The sequence below is a fragment of the Lynx rufus genome, unplaced genomic scaffold (assembly GCF_022079265.1).
Source record: "Lynx rufus isolate CCGP_SWC_20201006 ecotype Redwood Valley unplaced genomic scaffold, mLynRuf1.p SCAF_24, whole genome shotgun sequence".
Taxonomy (NCBI): domain Eukaryota; kingdom Metazoa; phylum Chordata; class Mammalia; order Carnivora; family Felidae; genus Lynx; species Lynx rufus.
This window is the reverse complement of record NW_025814839.1, coordinates 18,358,570-18,374,517: the sequence shown is the minus strand read 5'-3', so window position 1 is coordinate 18,374,517 and position 15,948 is coordinate 18,358,570. Positions and strand designations below refer to the sequence as shown.

The 15,948-nt window shown below is 47.5% G+C and overlaps 1 protein-coding gene across 2 annotated transcripts in view; it reads left to right on the top strand.

Moving 5' to 3' along the window:
- The window catches only part of KREMEN1 (kringle containing transmembrane protein 1), a 73,944-nt gene extending 58,674 nt beyond the window's left edge, over positions 1-15,270 (top strand). Inside the window, exons 6-9 of one of the 2 annotated variants that reach the window (XM_047087936.1) lie at positions 6,588-6,920; positions 7,989-8,147; positions 9,242-9,326; positions 11,054-15,270. In XM_047087936.1, the coding sequence (XP_046943892.1) occupies positions 6,588-6,920; positions 7,989-8,147; positions 9,242-9,326; positions 11,054-11,222 (746 nt within the window). In that variant the 3' untranslated portion in view covers positions 11,223-15,270. Of the gene's footprint in view, positions 1-6,587; positions 6,921-7,988; positions 8,151-9,241; positions 9,327-11,053 lie in introns of both variants that reach the window. The other variant, XM_047087935.1, reaches the window with a different exon arrangement.
- Positions 15,271-15,948: the final 678 nt, after the last annotated feature.

The window sequence follows — 15,948 nt, the reverse complement described above, 5'->3', positions numbered from 1 at the left end:
CCCGTTCATGCTCGCTCGCTCTCTCTCTCTCTCTCTCTCTCTCTGTCAAAAATAAATGAACATTAAAATAAATTTTTTTTAAAGATTGGAGAAAGGGACCAGGTGATGGTTTCCCAGCATATCAGGCTCTGCTACCAGTGTGGCCGGAACCCAGGTCCCAGTCAGAATGTCCGTGGATACCTCTTGTTCTCCGCTCTGGGCTCCTCAGCTCTAGTGGCTCTTAGGCTGCGTTTGCACTTCAGGAGAGGGACTATGGAGGCTGCTGTCTGCTCTGTCATCATTGCCACATCAAGTAATTTGCCGTAGGCTGTCTGTCTGACTGATTTTCCAGCAAACTCTCCTGAGCTTCAGGAGGTTGCTGAAGTAGGCTGGATACTGTGTGTAAATGCAGCACTAACAGAAGATTCAGAGCTCCTGCTGCCCCTAGGACTCAATTTTATTGAATTATCAGAACCAAATAAAAGATCAGAGAGGCTAGAGTGCCTGGATGGCTCAGTTGGTTAAGCTCTCGACTCCTGATTTCAGCTCAGATCGTGATCTCAAGGTTCATGAGATCGAGCTCTGTGGAGGGCTCTACAGTGACAGTGCAGAGCCTGCTTGGGATTCCCTCTCTCTCTCTATCTCTGTCTCTCTCTCTCTGCCTCTCCCCATCTCGGGCCTCTCTCTCTCTCCCAAAATAAATAAATTAAAAACATTAAAACATTAAACAATATTTAAAACATTACAAAGAAAGAAAGAAAGAGAGAAAAAGAAAGAAGAAAGAAAAAGAAAGAAAGAGAGAGAGAGAGAGAAAGAAAGAAAGAAAGAAAGGAAGGAAGGAAACGAAAGAGAAAAAGGTCAGAGAGGCAGGAGTCAAGAGTAGGCTACAGAGGCTGCCCAGGCTGGCCTCTTGGGTACCTCTCAGCTTCTAGACACTGAAAAGACAGGGGAGTCGTGGATTGGCTCCTACTCTGTAACATTAGTTGAGCACATATAGTTTTATAGGGCACTTCACTGTATTTGCTTTTCATGCATTCCCTCCCTTAATTACAATACTGTTGAAGCAGATACTATTATCCTTATCTGCCTGAGGAGAAAATTGAGGGTCATAAAAGTTCAGTAGCTTTCCCAAGGTCCCACAGATGGAGATACTTCCCTCCCTCATAGAACTTCTGTTTCAGTGGAAAGAGAAGAGATTAATGGTGAAAAATATTGAGGGCCTAAGGTCCAGTAAAATCTGACCACTAAGATTGCATTAGTAATATTATTTCATAGACTCCAAGACACTATCAGTTGTGAGATGCAACATCATTTTGCATATCACTGAGGGGAAAAAAATTCTTCCAATTAAACAGTGACATGCCTTGATTGACAGATACCTTCCACTTTTAAAGATTAAAATGTTCCCCCTAGAGCTGATGGAATACGGTAATACTCTTTTCCTTTTCTGGGTCCAGTGGAATCTGATTCATGGCTAGGACCCATTTGGTTAGGGTTTATTTCCTTCGACATGTCCAGTATCGTTCGTGTCTAGAAGCGGACCACTCGGCTGCATCTGGGGGAGGCTGGCTGTTCCCAGCTAATGCCTGAAGTCTATTCCTGAAGAAACTGACTTAGCTAATACCGAGGCTGGCTGGAGATGCTAAATCAAAGAAGGTAGGAAGACACTGGCATTCTGCCACTGGAGGTTTTGCCCAGGGCTATTCCAGGGCCTCCACCTGCTCAGGTTGTATGTGTCAGGCCAATCTCCCCTTCAGAAATAAGATTTGACTATATTCCTGAGTTTCGAGTTTCCTGTTGAATTATCACTGAATTTTAGTAATCCATCATAGATGTCATGTGTCTGCTCTCAAAATTGCTGAACTGAATCTGCTGTTTGCATGGCACACATCTGGAAATCAAAAGTACTAAGTTTAAGGTCTGCCTTTTGGTGTTGAAATATCAGTTTAAACTGAACACTTTATTCTTTACAAATAATAATAGTAGTATAGCTAATGCTGAGCTTACACTACGTGCCAGGTCCTGTACTAAACACTTTACATAGATCAACTCCTTTTAATTCTTATAAAACCCACGAGGGAGAAACTATTATTATTTTCATTGGTATGGATAAGGAAACTGAGGTATCTAGTTTCTTGTGTAAATTCACAGTTAGGATGTGGGAAGGTCAGGATGATTACCCAGGAAATCTTTTTCTACAGCTTCCCTTTTTAAAAATTTTGGGTTTATGAGGTGTAATTTAGATACAGTAAAAATCTCCCTTCTAGTTGTACAGTTTGATAAGATTTGACAAACAAATACACAGTCAAGATATAGAACATTTTCATCACCTCAAAAAGATCTCTTGTCCCTTTTGTGCTCAGTCTTTTTTTCCGCCCCCAGCCCTTAGCGACCACAGATCTGTATTCCATCTGCATAGTTCTGTCTTTTGAAGAATGTCATATAAATGGAATCATATAGTATGTAACTATTTATGTCTGTCTTCTTAGTGTACTGCTTTTGAGATTCACCCACGATTGTTTCTGTAGCTCCTTTTTATTGCTAAGAAGCAATAGGTATGCCTTTATACAAATCTATCACAATTTGTTCATCCATTTACCCATTGATAAACATTGGTCTGTCTATGATAAAGATGCTGTGAAGCTGCTCTTCGCCTAAATGTACAGATGTTTGTGTGAGCATGCGCTTTCATTTCTCTCAGGTAAATACCCAGAAGTAGGATTTCTGGGTCATATGCTAAGTGCGTATTTGGCATTATAAGACACTACCAACTGTTTTCCAAACTGGCCATACCATTTTGCATTCTGACAAACAATACATGAGACTTCTTAGTTGCTCCTCATCCTCTCCTGCCCTTTGTATAGTCTTTTGTTTTGTTTTGTTTTGTTTTGTTTTGTTTTGTTTTGTTTTGTTTTTAGAGTTAGCCATTCTAGCAGGTACACAGTGGTAACTCATGTTTTTTAAAAATTTTTTTTAATGTTTGTTTATTTTTGAGAGAGAGAGACAGCACAAGCAGAGGAGGGGCAGAGAGAGAGAGGGAGACACAGAATTCAAAGAAGGCTCCAGGTTCTGAGCTGTCAGCACAGAGCCTGATGTGGGACTTGAATTCACAAACCGTGATATCATGACCTGAGCCGAAGTCATACGTTTAACCGACTGAGCCACCCAGGCGCCTCAACTCATTATGGTTTTAATTTGCATTTCTGTAATTACCAACGATGGTGAACATCTTTTCATGTTCTTATTTGCCATCTGGTATATTCTTTTGGCCAAAAGAAGTTCCTTTAGCATTTTCTCTAATGCAGGTCTGCTGTCAGTGGCTTCTCTCAACTTTTGTTTGAGAAAACCTTATTTCACCTTCATTTTAGAAAAATGTTTTTGCTGGATATTGAATTCTATGCTGAGAGGTTGTTTTTTTTTCTTTATGTATCTCAAAAATGCTCCCTTGCCTTGCGACTTGCACAGTTTCTAGTGATGTTGGCTCTATCTTTGTTCCCCGTACATAATCTTTTCCCTTCTCTGCCTGCTTTCTGGAATTTATGTTTGTTTTTGGTTTTCAGCATTTGACTATGATGTATCTAGATGTGTTTTTTGTTTGTTTTGTTTGTTTTTAATTTTTATTTTTAAATTGGTTTGCTTGTTATTTGCCTAGATTCCTAGATCACCTATCATTGACTTTGGAGCATTCTTAGCCATTATCTCTTCAAATATTTCTTCTGCCCCCTTCTCTTTTTCTTCTCTTTCTAGAACTCGAGTTGTTAGATCATTTGATATTGTTCCACAGCTACTGGAGGCTCCATTCTATTTTCAGTTTTTTCCTCACTTCTTTTTTTCCTCTGTTTTTCATTTCAGATAATTTCTATTGACCTATCTTCAAATTTATTGATTCTTTCCTTAGCTGTGTGTAGTCTGTTTATAAGTCCATCAAAGGAATTCTTCATCTCTGATATTGTTTCATTTATAACATTTGTATGTGACTCTTTTTTTAGTTACCATATCTTTACTGGAATTTCCAATCTGTCCAGGAATGTTGCCCATCTTTTCCACTAGATCTTTTTTGTATTAATCATGTGGCCCCTGGCCGATAGTTCTATAACATCTGCATCATTATTGAGTCTGATCCTATAGATTGTTTTATCACTTGACCATGAGTCTTTTTTTTTCCACTTCTTCTTTCCTTCCTTGCTTGCTTGTTTTATATGTGTGTTGTCATATTTTATTGAATGCCATACATTATGTGTAGAAGAACAGTAGAGACTGAGTGTATAGAATAGTATATAGTATATAGACTGAGTATATAGTATATAGAATATATACTATATAGAATTCTATATATAGTATACAGAAATGGGAAGGCCTGTTTAGTGTGGGGATTGAGCCATTATATCAGTAGTTGAGCTGGGTTTGGGTATTATTGTTTCTGTCTTTACCCTGAGTGCGCATCAGTCTTCAAATTCTTCCAGCGATAGGCTGCTGTTGTCTTGTGGCTTAGTGTGGAGCCTGGGATACCAGTGGGTTTTGGGTTTTTGGGTTTTTTTTCAGTGTTTCTGTTCCTTCCTCAGATTTGAGTAGCTTCTACATACCTTTGCCACAGAAGGGATCTTTCTTTACCCTCTTTCCCCTCCCTCAATGGCAGACTGCTGTTGCTTATTACTTGGTGCTATGCTAGTGGTGAGCTGAGGGGGTTCCTGCCCTCCTACTTCATACATAGTCTTAGACAGGACATTACTGGGCCTCAGAGGTGGGGCCCTTTCAGCATTCCCACACACCCCCTCTCTTGCCAGCAGTCAAACACTGCCTTGTTTGAATCCCATCTCTCAGGGGCAGCAGACCTCTGCTTTGCATTGGTGCAGGATCTGGGGGCTCAAGGCAGCCGGGGGCTGATGCCTTTGCCTCTGCTTTTCCCTCAGAAGCAGTGGGTCTTTGCCTGGCTACTCTGGCAGAAAGGAGGGAGTTTCCTGTTCCCTCCACTGAGGCAAACAGGTTTTGCTTCTGCCCCTCCAGTGGCCCTGGGACCAAGAGGGTTTGCAGCAGCTTGAGGCTTTTGCCTCTTTTGAGAGGAGGGTCTAGGAAGCTGGCAATGTTTCACACCTGTCTGCCAACAGCAGTGATAATTCCTGTACAAGCGCCACCAAGGGGGACTCTGGCCTCCTTCCCTACCCCAGTCATTCTTGTGGGCACTGGGTGAGGGTCTGCTCAGAACTGCTTGCAAGTGAGTGCAGATTCCCACCGTGTCTGGGGCCCCTGCTCATTCTAGACTGAAAGGCTAGCCCACGCTCAACATTTTAGCTCCTTTCATCTTACTTGCTTTTTTTTTTTTTTTTTTTTGGTGGTCACCTCTTCCTCTCATGCCCTGTTAAAAATGAAACACTTTGGGGCGCTTGGGTGGCTCGGTCGGTTAAGCATCTGACTTCGGCTCAGGTCACGATCTCACAGTCTGTGAGTTCGAGCCCCACGTTGGGCTGTGTGCTGGCAGCTCAGAGCCTGGAGCCTGCTTTGGATTCTGTGTCTTCCTCTCTCTCTGCCCCTCCCCGACTCACACTGTGTCTGTCTGTCTGTCTCTCTCACACACAAATAAACATTAAAAAAAAAATTAAAAAAAAAATGAAACACTTTGTGTGCCCCGACTCTCCTCAGAAGGACTTCTTACTTTTTAGAGTTCACTTCTCTTGGTGGTCTTGACACTTCAGCTTTCTGATGGTGTAAGGAAGAGTTTTGAGCTTTTTCTCATTGTCCGGATGGGAGCAGCATTCTCTTACTGCTTTCTACATACTGAAGGGAAGTGGGACTCCCCCTAAGCCTGCTTTTTAAATCCCGGTCGTACATTCCATCTCAGGGACTTTCATTTCCAGGATCTCATTTACACTTCACTCATTCAGATACAGTGAAGTGGTTGTATCCCCTTCCGAGAATTCGCCAACCCCAAAGGGGAGTCCAGAGAAACCAAATGTGCTTAGTACAGAGTAATCAGAACCGAGTATTTCCACTGTGCAGAAAGTCATATCTTGGGCCAGTTTTCTCCTGCTTGATAAATGTGTGGACCCTCATGTGAGCATTGCACCCCTAAGGTATCAGGAGTGCCCGAGCAGCGGTAAAGCCCTTCTCTTTTTACGACTTTAGTTCATCAAGTGCCTGCCCTGCCAAAGAGGCCCCGGCATATTCATGTGCTTCGTCTCATCTGTCCTCACGCATCCGTGTGATACAGGAACAGGTGGTGGTCTCTCCATCCTCCAAACGAGAGAGGCAGAGTTCTAGAAGTGAAGTGCAGCCCCCGGGATCACATCGCCCAGCTGGTCCCGAACCTAGACTCTCTGACTCCAGTCCTGCCCCCACGTAGGCCGAGCCTCTGTGCTCACTGTGCTGTGTGCTAATTCTAAAGTCTCCTGGGCAAAAAAAAAAAAAAAAAAAAAGAACAACCAAAACCCTCTAAAGTCATTTGTTCAGGGTTTAAGCCATTCATTCTGTGATTTGATCCTGAAACCTAAGACGGTCTGGTCTTGTAGACAAAAAACAATGTCCCAAACTGGATCACATTAGTTAGGAAGAATTTTGTTTGTAACTGTGGCTGAGCCCCAGGCTGAGGGCCGGTGTCCTTGTGTCTTCCACAGCTCTCGTTGGTGCCTGCGGCGGGAACTACTCGGCCATGACCGCAGTGGTCTATTCCCCTGACTTTCCCGATACCTACGCCACGGGGAGGGTCTGCTACTGGACCATCCGGGTTCCGGGAGCCTCTCACATCCACTTCAACTTCACCTTGTTCGACATCAGGGATTCCGCAGACATGGTGGAGCTGCTGGACGGCTACACCCACCGTGTCCTGGTCCGTTTCAATGGGAGGAACCGCCCACCTCTGTCCTTTAACGTCTCTCTGGATTTTATCATTTTGTATTTCTTCTCTGATCGCATCAATCAAGCCCAGGGATTTGCTGTCTTATACCAAGGTAACCCTTCCCGGCCTTCTTCGGGGCCCTCCAGGCTGTGCCTCAGGCTCCGCTTGCACACTGTGGTGACCTGAGGGCCCCGGTCAGGTCTTGCTGGGGCTGTGAGTCAGGAGCTACAGGCTCAATTTGCAGGTTTTCCCACCTCCTGATTCAAAACTTGTGTACACTTCATGATACAGGAAAGAGGCAACACCTGTCAATTTTGCTACTTTAGTTGTTCTGATGACAATTTTCATGGCAGGGTTGAAAGAAGAACTGAAAGAAAGAGCTGAGACTGATAGAATTAGAAGGCTTTAAAAAGGTCATTTGGTCCATCCTCCTGCCTTTCAATATCCTAACCAATCCCAAAAGACTAGTTTCCCATCTTTCTTTAAACCCTCCTAAGGGACACCTGCCTGGCTCAGTCAGAAGTACATGCAACTCTTGATCTCAGAGTCATGAGTTGGAGCCCTTTGTTGACTGTAGAGATTACTAAAAAAAATAAATAAATAAACATAGCTTTAAAAAGAAAATGAACAACAGGAAAAGCCCAATATAACTTTTAAAAAAGCCTTTCTAAGGTGGAGCCCCATTCTCTGACTCTGATGTATACACGCATATGCCGGGCACATCTCTTTGCCAGCACGCAAGAAACACAAAGGTGTCTCAGACCTGGTCGTTGTCCCGGATGCCGAGGGCGTCAGGAACAGATCAATCAGTGTGTGCTACAGGAACTCAGAGGGAGGAGGCATCTCCTCAGGTGGGACAGTCTTGAGAACAGGTAGGGTTTGGGTGAATAGTTAGGAAGAGCGTGCCATCGCTGCAGAGGTGCAAGGAAAACAAGAAAGCATGCTCAGGTGTCCTCAAAGAGACCAGTCAAATAGTAGGAGTTGACAGCTCCTTCCTTCTGTGACTTTCTGGGCCAGAGCCTGACAGGTTCTGCTTTGGGGCTAGTGGGGTCAGTGGAGAGAATTACGCGCAGAGGTGAATTAGAAAAAAACCCGCCTTCTCATAGCCAGTACTTTCTCCTCCAAAGTTCTCCGTTGTCTGTATCAGCATTCTTCTCACTTAATTCCTTTGATCTTCCAGCCGTCAAGGAAGAGCTGCCACAGGAGAGGCCCACTGCCAACCAGACACTGGCTGAGGTGATCACGGAGCAAGCCAACCTCAGCGTCAGTGCAGCCCGGTCCTCCAAAGTCCTCTATGTCATCACCACCAGCCCTAGCCACCCACCCCAGACTGTCCCAGGTAGCAGTTCCCAGATACCACCAAAGGGGATGGAAGCCACGGGGCTTGAGGGCAGTGCTTTTGGCAGTTAGAGAAAGAGCACTCTTCTGAGGCGGGTTGTGGGCACTGGCTCTGTGACGGTCCTGGCCTTTGAGGGACATTCTCCCATTAGCTTGATTCCTTGGTCCTCAGGAGAAAGTGCTCCCCTCCAAAGATCCAGCATGAGTGTCTTCGTACATTGTGATTAATCAGCTAATCCATCACTTTCTCACTTGGAGAATATCCTTCTGGAGCTCCAAGTTGTAGCTCGCTAAATTCACTGGCATTTACAAGAGCTCCATTCATTCATTCATTCATTCATTCATTCAAAAGATATGTAAGCGCTTCAGTGGTGCCAGGCGCTGTTGTAGGCAGTCAACATCCCTGCCCTCCTATGGCCTGTTAAGTGTGAAGAGAGAGACAAGAAGCAAAATAACAGGTCAGATAGTGACAAGAGCTGTGAAGAAAAGTTATGCAGGAGAGAGACAGTGGCTAACTTGGTTGGGGCATACTCTGTATTCTCTTCTGCCAGGGAAGGTGGAGCCTTTATGAGCTGGGAGACGTGCCAAGTACCTACCGTTAGTAGTTATCCAGCCTAGGTGTTTTCCCCTGCAGACCCCCTTAGAAGGTCAGGGAGGAGAGTCCATCCAGTGCTTGCTCTGCGTTGTTTGTTTTTATATCCCGGTAGGATTTCACGGGTCACACATCTCATTCCTCAGATAAGGAAACTGATGCCCAAAGAGTTTATGTAACTCCTCTGTGTTTGCACAGTGATTCCAGTGGTAAAGACACAGTGTATATCACTCCTTTCAACTCCCAAGTTGAATGCACTCTGGCCCACACTGCCTGCTTCTCTCCAAGAGGGAGCTCTAGAGCAAGGTGAGGTGCTCAGAGGGCCCGGGGCTCCTTGCCAGCCCAGCTCTCCGCTGTGTTTGGTGGCTGCCCCCACCTACAGAGGGCTCCTCAGCCACATCTGCATTTCTGAGCTACCAGTGTTCATTTGTGGCTTCCAACAGACCTCCTTCTGAAAACTGAGCTCAAACGGGTCCAATAAGCCCTGTCTTTTATACTTGCAGGATGGACAGTATATGGCCTGGCAACCCTTCTCATCCTTACAGTCACGGCCATTGTAGCAAAGATACTTCTGCACGTCACATTCAAGTGAGTATGACATAAAGTTGCCTGATTCCGGGAAGGGAAGGCTCTGAACTCCTTTTATGCTGCGCTTCATTTGTCTGGGAGCAATTGTAATATCAGAACATGATTCCAAAGCCCTTAGTCCTAAGGCAACATAAGTCAGTACACATTCCTCATTCTCTGTAGAGTGAAATGTACAACTGGACAAATCTCACTGAGGTTTGAGGGATCGTGTTTGTTCCTGATTCAAGGGATATGATTTCAAGGAGGATTGAAACAGTCTGGGCATAGAAAGCAACAATTTCCAATTTTTGGCTTGTGCTGGCCCCTTAAAAAAAATCTTCACATAAGAGCAAAGATTTCTAAAACACTCTCACTCATATTTCCTAATGCCTTCTAGAAATTAGGAAACATCCTTAGGAGGAGAATCCTAATATTTTATTATGTATTGCTTCATAATTATTTAAAAACAATTACTTAAGAGATCCTTCTGTTCTGACCAATAAGGGAAAAAATATTTCCTTCCCTTACTTTGCTACTTGGGTTTAACAGTTCCGCCTTCCAGGAAAGGAGGCCATTATTCATGCTACTGATGTTTGTGTACTTACAGAGAAGAGCTCTGACTTTTGCTAGACTCTGTCTTTCCTGTAGCTCCCAGGCCAGGCTTGCTCCTTTTTTCCCGCACCGGTTTTATTGAGCTATACCTGATATACAGGCTCTATTTCAAGGCCTTTCCTGACCATTGGTGTCTTATAAAAGCCACCCTTGTCCTGACCTTCTCACTTGCCCTCCATCACAGAAGTTTTGATATGCTGGCTCCTCCATTGCTTTGTGAAGGCTGCCCTTGTAGGCCTCTGTACCCTGTACCTCACATTTTTCAGTGGAAATAATGTCTTTTTTAATGTTTACTGAGTTCACTCTCATATATAATAAGAGATATAATATAATTTGTATATAATTTATATATAATATTATATATATGCATATATATACATGTCTATATCTATCTCTATATCTATCTATATCTATATCTATACATATCTCTTTTCTAAGTCACAATTCACATGGTCTGGGAAAGCCTTTCAGGTGCAGCAAGAGAGCAGGAGGCTTCCTGTAGGGCCTAGCACTCTGCCACACACCCAGGCCCTAAAGCACATGTCTGACTCCCTTGTGACACTGGGGTCCCTCTGCAGCTTCCCTAGCAGGCAGCCCTGGGGGCTGACATGGGGACAAGGGCACGTGTTGGCAATAAGGCAGGACCTGCTTCAGAGATTTTGGCTTTCTCTTGTTTTAACTAGGTGGGCTTCCAGATAAATATCATTGAAGAAATGTTCTATTTAAAAAAGAAAAAGAAAAAGAGAGAGAGAAGGAAAGGAAAGAAAGGAAGAAAGAAAGAGAAAGAAAGAAAGAAAGAAAGAAAGAAAGAAAGAAAGAAAGAAAGAAAGAAAGAAAGAAGTTTGAAAACTCATAATGTCTCAGGCCAGCCCCTTCCAGATTTGAATAGCTCTTCCAGTTAGAAAGTTCTTTGTTATATGAGCTGGAATCTGTGCCGCTGCATTTCCATCCCACGGGACACATTTCATTCACACAATAGGCCTTCAGACCTCCAACAGGCATCTGTTAGGTCTTTCCTGAGGCCTCACCTCACTCATTGTCCCATTTCGAAAGTACAGGTATCTCAGGAGACAGTAAGTTGTTTTGGGTGCTTTGTCGTGTTCTACTTGAAATATTAAGTTGTTTTTGTTTGACAGATCCCATCGTGTTCCTGCTTCAGGGGACCTTAGGGATTGTCGTCAGCCAGGGACGTCGGGGGAAATCTGGACCATTTTTTATGAGCCTTCTACTTCGATTTCCATCTTTAAGAAGAAGCTTAAGGGTCAGAGTCAACAAGATGACCGTAATCCTCTTGTGAGTGACTAAAAGCTCCCTTCTCCATGCCCAGGACACGAGGTCCCTCTGAGATCAAGGCCACTGGGGACCCGTGGTTTCCTCTGACCGACTCTCCCTGCCGCTCCCTTGGCCTCTCTGTCAGCCTCGGCAGGAACGCCATCCTACGAGCCGGGAAGGGACACCTTGCTGCAGGGGCAGGCGTAGCCTGGACTCGCCCTGCTTCATCACTGCACTTAGGAGAGAGACTCAAGGTCTCGGGGTCTGGGCCTTCCCTGTACCTCTGTCTCTCTCATCTAGGAATGGGGGTGTCAGGACAGAGGGGCTGTGATGGCAGAGATGGTTGTGTCTGGCGCTGGGCTCAGGTACCTTCTAGACAACGGTAGGGTGGTGGGTAGGTGTAGTGTATGCTGAGTCTTGCTTGCTTCTTCTCTGTTTTGTCCTCACAAATCGCTTTCTCCTGGTCTTTATGGTTTAAAACAGGGAGAATTCTGAGGTTCTCTTGGGGACTGGCCTGGTCCTGTACTCCTGGGCATTAGCACCCCAAAGCATAAAGAGGGCCTGTGCTCTGTGCTGACTCTGGGGCCTAGCTCGTTGGGTGCTGAATGAGGATGGGCCTCCTCCAACCTGGGAGAGCCTGGGAATTGACCCCAAATCACGTCAAACGTGCCACCTGCCACACATGGGCTTCTCTCTACAGCTTCTTTCCATAGCCTGGTGATCAGCAGAGCAAGCCTGCAGACGGTTGTATAAAACATCCATGTCGGCTCTACGGAAAGCTTTCATAGGTGCTCAGTGACTCCTTATTGTATTGGATGACCTGACCTTGCCCCTGAGCAGCTCACGGTCCTGTGGAACTTGAGCCAGGCCCCGTCTCTCCACGATTCTCTCAGTTCAGTATGGGGCTTAGCCTTTAGACAGCATTAAGTGCGACCCAGGCGCCAGCAGTCCCTCCTTTGAGCGTCCCTCGTCTTAAAAGAAGGTGAAAAAACAGCAGGCAGCCTGTGCTCTCTGAGGCCCTCTCTGCCCCTTCTTATGGGGACAGAGGGCAGTTCTGGAAAAGCTCAGTGGCAGGGAGAGGGCTCTTGCCCCTGGCCTCGCACTACCCAGCCCTTCAGATGGGGAAGGGAGTTGCTGGGAGTGGCATGAGGGCTGAGAGAGGGAGGCTTTGGGGGCCGGAGACCCTCCGAAGGTAGGCCTCCTAAGATTGACGGGTGCAGCTGCAGTGGCTGCCGGTTGAGAGCAAGAGCCTTCTCCAGCTTAGAAGTCCCCCGCATCCGTCCAAAAGTAGGCTTTGTCAGCAGCAGCTGAGAAGAGCAGCCCATGCCTCTGAAGGCCAGGCCTGGGCCAGGCCTGGGCGATTGTCAGAGCGTGACTCTCCCAGCGGCACCTGGGCCTCTGGCCTCACAGTTCTCTCTTCGGAGCACTTTGCCCACCTCTCCCAAATCCCTAAGCTACTGCCTGCTGTGGCCTTTCCTGGGGTTCCGCCATGCTGGCAACCCATCTGTGTACCTGGCTGCTCCCAGAAAGGCCGAGGACCGTGTGGGGCCAGCTGGGAGGTGTCTGCAGGGCGACATGACACCCGGCAACCAGGGGAGATGTTGGGACCTGGCCCGCATAGGGGCACGAGAAGGGGGGAATGGGGCAGTGTGTCCACAGGAGGGCAGGGGTGCTGCCCCAGGTACCGGGTCAGGCCTGTGGCAGGCACGGAGCTGCTCGATGCTGTCTTCACGCTTTGATCTGGAAAGGATAATTACCCGGGAGCAGCTGTCCACAGGCCTCTGGGTCTGCAGGGAGAGGCCTGTCCCACACAACTGGAAATACACTGACATGTGCAGTCTCCCCTCTAAGCTATTCCCGGCTGTCGTGGAATCTCCTCTGAACCAAGTGTCAGGTGTATGCAGTCACAAAGGGCCCTGTGCCCTGAATAGATCCATTGATAGCACAAAGGGAATGTGGAATTTAGCCCCTGGAGGGGGTTGCCTGGCCAAACGGCAGTTGTTCAGCTGCCTAGGGCTTCCTGTGGCCGTTGGCCTTTGGGGCATCCCGTGGGCCCTGCCACCCACCCTGCCCACCTTACACAGCCAGTGTGTTGTCTGAGTCTGCAGCTGGAGCAGCCCATTCGGAGTCCCAGGAAGTGCTGGTGACGCCCCAGTGACCTCCTTCCTGCTGGTCCTGGCACAGCCCACTGCCAGCAGGATCAACTTACTGTCCAGGGAGCAGCCCCAGGAAACCCAAACCAGCCTCAGGACAGCGCTGGGGGAGAGAGGCCATAAATTGTCCCAGGCCGAACCTCCATAAACACCTCAGCCTCAGCCCTGGCCCTGGTTGGAACCTGTCAGCAACACCCCACAGAGGGTCCCCCGTGGCTAAGTAAATACCTGAGAAATAAATTGTCCCAGAGGAAGTGAGGGATGCTTCCAGGAGCACAGTAGGAGGCCTATACTTGATCTGGAAAGATCTGTACTTTAGAGAGAAAGTGGAGATGGGAGGGGTTGAAAAGCATGCCCCTGAGAAAGGATCACAAGCAGATTATGCAAGAGGAAGGGGAGGGGCTTTGGGGACCACCATGGCTGCCGCTTTGAAAGCATCCTGCCCAGACCCTCTGCCCTGAGGTGATAGAGGGAAGGAGGAAGAGGCTGTAACAGGGCCTCTGGGCCTGTGTGCCCTCCTCACCCCTTTAGTGCGGGACCAGGGAGGGAGCTCTGCCGGTAGCTGATCTTGAGGCCTCCGTGGTAAATGCACCGCAGCCAGTTGTGAACCTGATCTCTGGTCTCTTAGCCGCCTTTCACAGTGTCCTTGGCCCCTCTGGAAGGCACATGGCGCCCCATGTTCTTCCCCAAGTGTCCAATTACTTGCAGAACAGAGGAGGTGTAGGCATGAACCCCAGGTGTCTCCTCCACATCCCCCTTGTCAGGACAGGGTTGAGGTCTCTTTCTGAGCGTGAGCAAGGTAACCAGGCTGCTGTGACTTCTTCAGTGTGGGTTCTGGCTCGCTGTGACTTCTTCAGTGTGGGTTCTGGCTCAAGACTCCCATCGGCCAGAAACCCACAAAGATCAAAGCACTAGCAAGTACAGCTGTTCTGGCCCTCAGGCCAAACCCATACAACGCTACCCACTCACCCCATTGTCAGCCCAGGGCAGGAGCTGGCCTGACCCCCTCGGGATCCCACGAGGCGTCTTGACGCACCAGCAGGGCTTGTAGGCCATCACCAAGCCCCATGCATCCTGGGCACTTGATCTTCGAGAGCACTTATCAGTGGATGGCCTCCGAGATCCCGTCTCCCTTGTCTGATGAGGCCATCCAGGTCTCCCAGAGCCCAGCCAGCTCCCCACCCCACAGCCCAGTCAACCCCCACCCTCTTGGGTTTCGGATCTCCTGTTTGGTGTTTGATGTCTGCTTTTGTTACTACCTTGGGAACTTTTAACTTCGTGATTGTTTCCTCTGGTGTCTTTGTTTACCTTCCTCACTGTTCTACCTCCTGGCCAGGTCTCTCAGCTTAGCTGCCCTGGCGCGGGGTATTTCTTAAACCTTCCAGCTGCAGCTGCCTCCCCTCAGACTGGACAGCTCAGGGGTGACAAGGGGCCTCACCTGCTGCCTGCAGACCCCAGCACAGCCCATGTCACAGGCTTCTGTCTTGCCAAGTCAAACATACTCAACAAGGCAGAAGTGGGGAGTGGAGGAAAGTCTGAGGTAAATCTGCTTCAGAAAGGATGTGTCTTCAGGAGCACACAGTGGGGGACCCTTTCCCTTCCCGCACAGGGAGCTGCCATTTTGGGGTTCACGCAGCGTCAAGACCTGCCCACATCCAGACTCACCTTCCCGCAGGGATCTTGACTCTGGATGACAAGGCTTTATTTGTAAATATGCTCTTAATATGCAACTTTGAGAATAAAATAGAAACATCATGTATTTTAAAATATAAGATGAAGTGTGACGCACTGTATACAATTTAATATATATTTTTAGGATTTTGTTATTTAAGAAAATGGAATGTAATGGTACTTAACTTTTACAAAAGAGAGAAAAATGTTATTTTTACTGTCTGGAGAAAATAAATATTCTCACTGTTGTAGAAACAGCGATGGGCCCCCTAGCATGTCGTTTTTACAGGGGCGCCCCCAGCACCTTGGAACGAGGCGGGTGTCGCCTGCTGGCAGACTGTGTGCTCTTCCGAGGCCCACGCAAATGCCAGGCCTCACCGTTTGCTCAGTTTCTCCTGTTAGTGGTTCCAGATTTCCTCAGGTGTCATCATAGCTTTGACCCACAGTGGATCTTCAGCCAGCCAGACCTGACGGAGTTAGAATTCCACATCAACATACCGCACCTCGGAATCGGGGTCAGGCCACGGGGAGAGCCACGGGCTTTGCGCACAGAAAGACCCAGGTTTGAATTGACCTTGGTTCCGTCAGTCCACTCCTTGGCCTCAGCTTCTCCTTCTGTAAAATGGCATCGTATGTATGTCTCCAAAGGTTATGAGGATTAAGTGAGAAATGTATGTAAACTGCTTATGTAGTGATATCCCGTGTGGATTTCATCTCGCCTTTCAGAGCAACGGTCCTTCCCCCATCCCCTTCTTTTTAACAGTCCCGGTAGGAGCTCTATGTAGGAGCTGTGTGCTCCCGTCCGGCGCTGCACACACCCTAGCAGCCGTTTGGTGGGTGCTGTCGTCCCTGTTTCGCTGGTGAGGAGACAGGCTGAGAGAGGGGCCGGGGCAGGAGTTGAGAGCCCAGACCTGGAGCCAGCCTGCCGGGACTCA